Source organism: Pinus tabuliformis, chromosome 6, assembly GCF_031772625.1.
Source record: "Pinus tabuliformis cultivar Carrire ecotype Pingquan chromosome 6, CPIR1, whole genome shotgun sequence".
Taxonomy (NCBI): domain Eukaryota; kingdom Viridiplantae; phylum Streptophyta; class Pinopsida; order Pinales; family Pinaceae; genus Pinus; species Pinus tabuliformis.
The window spans coordinates 463,880,660-463,890,708 of record NC_142292.1 but is presented as its reverse complement, the minus strand read 5'-3'; the positions used below and the strand labels follow the sequence as shown (position 1 = coordinate 463,890,708).

General features: G+C 34.6%; 1 protein-coding gene across 1 annotated transcript; it reads right to left on the bottom strand.

Annotated features, from left to right (window-relative positions):
• Window positions 1–415: 415 nt before the first annotated feature.
• LOC149259320 (uncharacterized) lies at window positions 416–4,189 on the bottom strand. Its single transcript, XM_089418097.1, has 2 exons — window positions 1,468–4,189; window positions 416–1,350 (listed from the first exon to the last, which is right to left on the bottom strand). Exons 1-2 carry the CDS (start codon window positions 4,046–4,048, stop codon window positions 893–895), a joined length of 3,039 nt encoding a protein of 1,012 aa, XP_089274223.1. The 5' UTR covers window positions 4,049–4,189; the 3' UTR covers window positions 416–892.
• Window positions 4,190–10,049: the final 5,860 nt, after the last annotated feature.

Genomic DNA, 10,049 nt, shown 5'->3' with positions numbered 1-10,049 from the left:
AAACCAACTTGAATTAAAGATATGAAGGGCCAAAGTTAAATTAACCGTAGATAGATTGAGTACTCTTGTTTTATATAAAAAAAAATGTGAAATTTCTTTTCTTAAAACAAACCTCAATGAAGATTAGAGTTTATGAAGGGGCATGGAATGAGCCAAAGTTCTTAGATAAAAAATAAAAAAAATCCACTGTTCTTGGAGGTAGCTGTTAAAGTCCAGTAGACCGCTGTGTATCCTCCACAGCTACTGTTATATCCTCCTCTGCTACTGTTATGGCGCTTAGAGTCTTTCATGTGCTAGTGCCTATATAAAAATAAAAAATACAATATCAATCTTGGAATGGAATGGCACAGGAGGTTTTGGAATTGATTTCAATTATCCATCAATGATTATGAATCCACTGTATATTATCACTGTGTGAAGTCTCTGGTAAACAATCTGGAGACAAACTATTTGCCTGAGATGTTTTACAGTTGCGCTACTAAAATGTCATATTATAAAATATACCTACTGTTTAAGGAGTGCAAATCTCAAAGGATTGTCTCTAATCCATTGTTTATTTGAAGGTTATGCTACAACATAATAGCTCCTATTAGTGCGGATATGGAGACTCTCGGATTCTGGTCCTGTGGTCACTTGTTACCAAATTGGGCTGATCTCCTGATGTATTTGCTGGAGAGGCAGTGGGCCTATTCTTTGTATGAACCCAAATGCTTCTATGCAAGGAACTGATGAAATGCTTCCATTGGGATAGACGCGTTTCCTGTTTGGAACAAACCAATAGAACCAGCTATATCTCGTATAGCTATATTAATCAAATGCTCCTGCAGTCCAGCAAGGGAAAGAGCATCGCTGAACAATGCTTCCGATATTGGTGATATAATAAAGATAATGGTCACATGTCTAAAGCCAAATCATTGCCCTGGAAAGGATACATGCTTTTGTGTGCAGAAGAGAAAGCATATGTAGAGTTGGATGTGAAAGCACTGGGATTCCTCTTGAGATGGGGAGACAAAGTGGCAGCTACCGCCTTCCTAGTTTCTTCATCTGGGCTGCAGAGAAGCATCATTTCCACAACTTCCCTCATGAAAGGCCTATTTATGGGCAGAGTGCTAGTGCATAGCAGAGCCACCCTTAACATCAGCATCATTTCTTCTCTATGTGAGTCTGCTATGCGTGAATCCAGGACTCTGTTAATGTCAATGTTAATCTGATTCCGAACCCATCTAACAATACTCAAGTCATCTCCAAATTCTACATCATTGAGTTTCTTGCCAGTCACAAGCTCCAGCAGGACCACACCAAAGCTGTATATGTCACTCTTCTCATTCACTTTGAGGGTGTAAGCATACTCTGCACACATATCAATCAGTTGAATCAGTTGGCTAGAATTGTGTTTTTTCTATTGACACATTTGGTTAATACAAACATATATGTCATAGCATTATCCGTTTAACTGGAAAGTCTTACCTGGGGCAATATAGCCATATGAGCCTGCAACTACTGACATGACATTCTCCTGACTCAGCTTCTCCACCGTTTTAGCCAAACCAAAATCCCATTCAGAATCCAGCAATATATTATATGATTTAACGTCCCTATGTACTATTAGAGGGGAACAATCATGATGCAAGTAGGACAGACCCTGAGCAGCACCAATAGCAATGTTATAACGAGTAGGCCAATCCAGGGTTTCCCCTTCAGAATTATGAAGCCGTTCATACAAGCAACCATTTGGCATGTATTCATACACTAACAGATTAGAATCTGAACTAGAGATGCAACAAAGCAGCTTGACAATGTTGGCATGCCTAATCTTCCCTAAAGTGTCCACCTCTGCTTGAAATTCCTTGTCTTGGCCCAACTGCAGTTTCCTGTTGTTCCAGATCTGTTTCACAGCAACAATAGTGCCATCTCCCAGTGTCACCTTGTACACTTTGCCTGCACCTCCACTTCCGATAACATTATTTTCTGTCAATCTCTTCAAAATGTCTGATTCGTCGAATTCCAGCCTGTGAAAGGGTGTGAGTTTCCAAGAGAGTGTCTTTGTTTTAGCTTGAGCAAAATTCTTGTATGTCTTATACAGGATACCTATAAGAATCAAGCAGACTATGACCACCACAGCAATAACCGCAATCAATACCCTGTATTGATGATTCTCAGATCCCTTTTTCTGTTGGAAGCATGAAGGAAGCTTTAATGGCCCACCTCCACACAGGCCAGGATTGCGAAGAAAACTTTCATCATATGCCAGATTATTGTAACCAACAGGGACAGAGCCAGACAAGAGGTTGCCAGACACATTAAGAAAACTCAACTTGAGATTGTCTAATTCAAGGGGTATTTCCCCTGAAAGCAAATTGTTTGAGAGGTCAAGGCTGTTAAGAACTGGCAGCGACCCAAGAGATGCGGGAATTGAACCTGTGAGGCTGTTGTTTGCAAGGTTAAGCTGAGAAAGCTCTTTCCATGATATTATTGTCGTAGGGAGTACCCCATTTAACATATTGTGGTCAAGTGAAAGACGCTGCAGTGACGATAATTTAGTAAGTTCCCCTGGAATAGTACCCGATAAACTGTTGTGACTGGCTAAAAAGCTGCTGAGATTCCACAACTGTGAAATGCTAGAGGGAATACTTCCACTGAATTGATTGTATGATATCTCCAAAGCCCACAGAATGGCTGCTTTTGTGATTTGGGCAGGAATTTGGCCCTGGAAGGCGTTGTTTGTCAAGGATAATTGTCCAAGGAGTGTAGAACTCCATAGTCCCAGAGGAACCTCACCGGTTAGTTGGTTATTCTCTACTCGGACAGCGGTTAGGTTAGGACAATTTCCTAGAGACCCAGGCAGTCTGCCATTAAACTTATTATCATATACAATAAAAGCTACCAGTACTCCACCTGCACAAACATTCTGCGGAAGAGGACCTGATAGCTCATTTGTTGATACATCAAACTCAACAAGTTTAGAAACCATCCCAATTCCCGGGGGCACTAGTCCTGTGAGCTTGTTCGTAAAAAGCTTGAGATGGACTAAATTGGTAAGCTTATCAAGCCCAGAGGGTATAGACCCAGAGAGATGGTTGTTGTATAATTGAAGTGTCTCTAGGTTTCTCAAATCTCCAATCCCAATGGGGATGCTTCCATTGAGCTCATTGATAGACAGATCCAAATTCACAAGCCTCTTAAGATTGTTGATATTGTCTGGAATTGGTCCAGATAAATTGTTATAATATAGAATCATATCTGTCATGTTTGAAAGGGCCATCAATTTTCTGGGGATCCTGCCCGTCAAATGATTCTCTGAGAGGTCCAAATGCACCATATCTGTTATATTTCCTATTGACTCTGGAATTTCTCCTACTAAATTACAATCTGTCATCCACAACTGCTGCAGCCTTGACAAGTTCCCAAGTTCAGGTGGGATTACTCCTTGAGACAGAGGGTTGTAGGCCAGAGTTAAGTTTTTTAACGAATAGAGATCTCCAAGGAAGGGAGGAACAGTACCATTGAACAGATTATAGTGCAAGAACAATACCTCGATGTTAGGAAGCCGTCCGAATCCAGAAGGAATGTCACCGGAGAAATTGTTGGACGAGAGATCCAACAGTACCAGCTCCTCCAGTTTATATATCTCATCCGGCAAGGACCCAACGAACAAGTTCCAAGACAAATCCAAGCTTCGCAGACGGGTACAATTGAGTAGGCCAGACGGAAAATCACCACTAAAGTAATTATAGCCCAAGTACAATAACCTCAGATTACTCAATTTACAGATACTGGAAGGAATTGTTCCACTGATATTCAAGTTTTCAAGGTCCAGACCCACAACAGACTTGGTGTTTCTATCATCACAGGTGACTCCAGTCCAGTTACAGTGATCATCACCATTTGAATTACTTCTCCAATCGCTAAGTTCCCCATTAGTATTCCAGCTCTCCTTGACCTGCAATAGTATTTGGCCTTCTTCTGACAGACAATTGCTTTGCAGAAAAAGCAACAATCCAAGCAATAAAACAAGGCCATATGCATTTCCCATTTGGGTGGAGGCCATTTCTTAATCTCTCCGGGCAAATTCTCCGTGTGTTGTCTATGGCGGCCTGTTGTTCATCACAGATCGATGAATATATTTGCAGAACGAGGACTCCATGTATTTGAATGGCAACAGTGTGCAGGTGAACGAGTCAATTATTCAATATTTCCTTAGCGTCGGAACTTCTAAGCAACTTCTGGCATTTGGTCACGTGATGCAATGCATCGAGAAGCGTGAAATTCCAGAAGCCCACTGTCGTAAACATTGTATACCAAACATGTAGGCACATAGTTTAGTCATTGACTTGTCACCGTTTCATACTCCATGTCACCGTTCAAATCCCTTACATGTATAATTCAATCTTGGCGAGCTGCTCTCTTTATATGTGTGGCCCATCTCGGTTTGACAAAGATTAAAGAAGGTTTAGCCTGGCAGACTCCTAATTAAGTGGCCCATAACAAATTTGGACTTTTGAGAATCACAATTGATACATCCAAATCCACTACCGGAAATATAAGGAGTTTGAAATCTCAAACAAAACTAAAAAAGAGTGGACCCGGGCTAAAGTTCTAGCAAGGCTAAATCTACACCTAAAGCTACATAGGGAAAACAAAAGCAATGAGAAATTCTCTTTACTCACTAGATCTTTGTATATATCATACTCTGCAGGATAAAGGAAAGGTGATCCAAGGTGATCTACCACACGAGGATGGTAGAGGTGTATCATTGTCATTATATACAAAGTAAACACATGAATTTAACATAAAATGATATTGTTTTTGGATAGATAAATACATGTAAAGATTAAATTTTAAAATTTATACATTATAAAATATACGAAAATATATGAGAATTATTATATTAGCATGTTAAAAATATAAAATATGTTATACTATTTCTCAATTATACTATGCAAACTTACAAACAAGCATGACCTTAATTTTTTAACAAACCAATTTGAAAATAACTCTGGAACCATTAAAATTTACAATGTCATTTTTTAGAATTATTTCTTCATATTATAATATTTACAATTTATAATGTTTTAATCATTTAAAAGTGTCAATCATCCTTAAGATTTCCAACTTATTAAACAAGCATAACCTTAATTTTTTAACAAATCAATTTGAAAATAACTCTGGAACCTGTAAAATTTACATTGTCATTTTTTAGAATTATTTGTTTCTATTAAATATTTACAATCTATAATGTTTTAATCATTTAGATTTCCACAAATTCATGCTCAGTAAGTATATCCAACAACTTAAGGTTTCATCATTTTAACTATTTCATTTATAATTATCTTGGCATTTTAAAAACTAATTTTTAAGAAAACATGAGGAATGGTTAAACCAAAATGGATGAATAAAGCAAGAGTGTTGAGATATACTTGTCTAATATTTGGCAGATGAGAATAATTGAACTCAACACCATCATAAACCAAAAATAATAACCCTCTAGTAAAATCTTAAATTACTAAATAGCACGTGCTCCAAAGATATGTCATTTTTAACTTTAAGATATTAGGTTTATTATAATGAAGCCAACATAAACTATTAGTGAGGAACCTTGCAACAAAGGTTATCCTATTCAATTGTGTTTGATCTTTACTAATGAATAGAGATAAATGCACGTCAATCATTTATTTGTAATCATCCCTTTTTCGTGCTAATGTTGTTGTGTTATGGTAGTGATGCATGCTCTCACAGTTTTGTGTTCTCTTCAATATAAACAATCTGGTCTATTTACAACTTCAGCTCTCTCCTCTAGCACATTGTCTTAACGAGGGTCATTGTTTCACTCCACTAAATAAAGTGCCCCATTTGTAAGAATATGATACATTTTAACATATTCTACATTGGATGAAAAAAATTGCATAGTCATTGTTGTAAAAATTCCTACAAGATTTCTTGATTTGGTCTGATGTTTAAGAGAGTGATTCTCAAAAGTTACAACCTACATCTATCTAGAACTCAAACATTGAATATTCTTGGGATCACCTTGAATCTTGAGAATGTTAAACTTTATTGATATGATATATGATGGTGTTAAACTTTATTGATATGATATATGATGGTTTTATTGAAAAAAATTGTCAAAAATTTAGAAAGTCTCACAAAACTTTGATAGCCTCAAACCATAATTAACGATGCCTACGAGGTTATTTCTTGATTTCTTGATATTGTTATCCTGCAGTAAAGATTCCCCTAAGTCTGGGGTTGAAAACCTTAACAGAGTGAATAATAGAAACTCAACATAGCAGCCCAATAATACAAGTATTAAAGACAATATATGATCTAAATGATGGAATATCTATTTGGTAGTTCAACAGTGGGAGTAGATCTAGAAGTCACGTCTTCTTCTCTCTCTCCTTTTCTTTAGACCAGCAACCAAAAAGCAAGAATACAATAACCAGTAGAGAGATCAAAGCATAAATGCATATAAAAAGTCAGTATGATCTAATTTCAAATACAAATTGAGAACATTTAACATAAAACACTGAAATAAGAATAAGAACATGAGTTTATTTATTAATATTAGAGCAATAATACAATATAACCAATCACCTAATCCTTGCCATTGGAATTACACGAACCATTCTTTGAATCCCTCCTTCCTGGCCACTAAAGTTCTCCTCCTCTATCCTTCTGCGTCAAAATTAATGTGTGAGATATGAGGATTCAAGAAAACAATATGGTGATATGAGGGAAACTAGGAAACGGGGATTTCCTGCTAAGGGGGATGAGATTAAAAACTCAAGGAGACAGACTTGGATATGTGAGAATTTTAATAGTATTGTATTGCACTAGTAGGAAATGTGTTTTCCTACACACAAGGAATCATTATTGTGCCGAGAAGCGCTCTACAACTCAGTATGGGGGTACATCTCAACCATAAATGTTTAACATTTAACACATTTAACATTTAATAAAAATTTAATCTAATGCCAGCCCAAATTAATTAATCTAATGCCAGTCCTAATTATAAATCGATCTAATTATTATGTATAAACACAATAATTTGTCAATCCTAATTATAAATCCATCTAATTATTATGTATAAACACAATATAAATTTAGCACATAAAGAAAATCATAATTGATTTCATCCGAGATGTAAAGTGGAATTCTATTTGTGAGAAAGGATTTCTGCCACAAGTGCGAAGTGCGAAATTAATTTTGTGTTGTGTGTTTGATTTCCGATTTGTAGATTTGATTTTTTATTTTTTTTGGTTTGAAATTTTTTTAATAAACAAATTTAAGTGTTGATACTATTTCATTATTTCTTAAGTTACGGAAATACAATAGTGAAAATAAGAATTTTAATCACTCCCTATAAAATTGCCACAAATTTGTCCGATCTCCATTTCACTGGATTTTGATTCTGATTGCTCTTCCTACTGGTCTACATATTATGCTAGTTGCTTAAACTTGTCACCAAAGCGTACTCCGACCATACTTAGATGGGATGATGGGCCGAATTTAACCAATATTCTAATCCTCGAGTTGTGGAGATGGGCCGAATGGTCTAAATTTAAATACTATGGGCTACCCAACGTATCCAAACCGTATTGAAGAGATGGGCCGAGTTTGATCAACATTCTCATGGCCAGGCTAAGGATGTTTCAATAGATTGTCTATATTTGATATTTGAACAAAATTGCCAACATAAACAAACAATATTGAACTTAGTTGTTATCAATTGATAACCATCAAAATCGTAGTTAAATCGGTTCGCAATAAACTTAAGATGTATATATGTAAAGACTTTATCAAAAAAACTTAAAAACCTATATTTAGAATATTTAAATATTTGGATATGTATTAAAATATATAGGTTTGATATGTAGATAAGGTTTATAAATATATAAGTAAACATTTTATACACTCGAGTAAGTCAGTCTTTATTCTGTGAGGTGTAAATTTGCGAGGTCAAAACAAATCCATAAGCAAAATACATTTAATATTGCTAGCCTATATGCCACCATTTATGTGATTTACACAACGCCACATATGTCCAAAGCAACCATGAGATACTTGAAACAATATTTCTATTAAAAATTACATGTATATTAGAATATTACATTATTTTGATTTAAAGACTAGAATATTACACTATTTTAGTTATATTACCATTTAAATATTTTAGTTTAAATATTAAAATTTTATATTTAGAATATCTAGTTAGAATATTACATTTAAAATATTAGAATATTAGACTATTTTAGTTAGAATATTAAATTATTTTAGTTAGAGTATTACATTTTAGTGCATCAATATTGTAACACTTCACTCCTCTTTCAAACGCTGAGAGGGATCAAGTCTATATTAGATCTTTATTAATCTTGGATATTACATTTGAATATTATATTTAGAATATTTTGGTTTAAATATTAGAATATTGCACTATTTTAATTAGAATTTTGGTTCTTGAAAATAAAATCAAAGCAACCTATATCCATTTTAACATGCTTGAAATCATTAGTTAAGATAATCTTTACATTACTCTAATTCAAACATTTCTAATCCTATTTTGCATTAGATGCATTTATTTCAGTGTTGATATATAAGTACACTACATGCATTGATTTATGTGTGAATGCTAATTTTAATCTTATTTCATTAAATGCACTTGATGGATTTATCTTAATGTCTATTAAAAGTAATTATTGACAAGAATCTGCATTGATCTTTGTGTCATAGTAATTGACATAACCATGTCATCTCATAATAACCACATTGATGATGTGCATGTTGAGGATACAAGAAGAAAAAAAGTGGACGTGTTAGACAAGAAGAAGAAGAAGAAATAGAGAATTCAAAAGAAATATGTGGTGAAGAAAGAAAAGATCGAAGAAAGAAGAAAAGTGAAGAACAAAGAGAAAATTGAGCAACATATTAAAGAGAATATCAAAGAGCATATCGACAAAGAAAGGCACAACAAATTACAGGTGAAGAATAGAGGGCGAATAGAGAAAATTGAGCATTATATTTAAGAGCGTATAGGCAAAGAAAGACACAACAAAGAAAATGCACAACGAAGAAGAGATGGACAAGAAAAATGAAAGAAATGATATCTAAAGATCATGAATAACAAAGGAAATGAAAATCTGAACAACATGATCAACCTATAATTCCTGTTGATATGCAATATCAACAAAAAAAGGCACCACAAATCACAACTGAAGAGTTTGAAGAACAGAGGGTGAATAGAGAAAATCGAGCAGCATATCAAAGAGAATATCAAAGAGCATATAGACAAATAAAGGCACAACAAAAAAGAGAAGAATAAAATGCACAATGAAGAAGAGATGGACAAGAAAAGGTGAAGGAAATGACATCTGAGCATGAATAACAGATGAAATAAAAAGTTGAACAACAAGATCAACCTATAATTCTTGTTGATATGCATACTATGCATCAAAATTTCATGATAAGATTGATCGATTGGCTCAAAATCAAATGTGTCATGTGTGTGAAGAGTTATATCTTGGAATTCAAGTATTTAATACAAATACAAGTCCAATGTGTATCAGATGTAAAAGAGAAGGAACTGATCATAGATTTTCAGTTGATAACCATATGAATCCAGGAAGACAACCTAAAGTTCTTGCAAAACTGACTCAAGTTGAAGAGATGTTAATAGCACGTGCAAGTCCAATTTTGCAGGTTATGCATTCGATAGGTGGACAATATAAATATAGAGGACACACCATTAGTTTTCCACAAGAGGTTGCCAATATTGCCATGAGATTACCTCGACATATTAAAGACTTGGATTTGATTATTGTTGTGTGCAAAAAAGGTGGAAAAGGATCAAATTATGATTTTACTATCATAAAAGATATTGTATTATGTGCATTATATTATAAGATTGAGAATGATCCATATTATTGTGGAGTTCAAGTTGATAATAATGCACTTAGAGAATTTCCTAAAGTTGCAACAGATGTATCACATATGATTAATGTTGTTTCTTTGGAAGATATAGATATTGACATTGAATTTGCAATGTTGGAAGG

Bases quoted from the DNA above. Each gene is read 5' to 3' on its own strand.
- LOC149259320 (XM_089418097.1), bottom strand. From the start codon at position 4,048: ATGGCCTCCACCCAAATGGGAAATGCATATGGCCTTGTTTTATTGCTT. The intron at 1,351-1,467 runs GTAAGACTTTCC...ATATGTGTGCAG, and splicing joins ATATGGCTATATTGCCCCAG to AGTATGCTTACACCCTCAAA.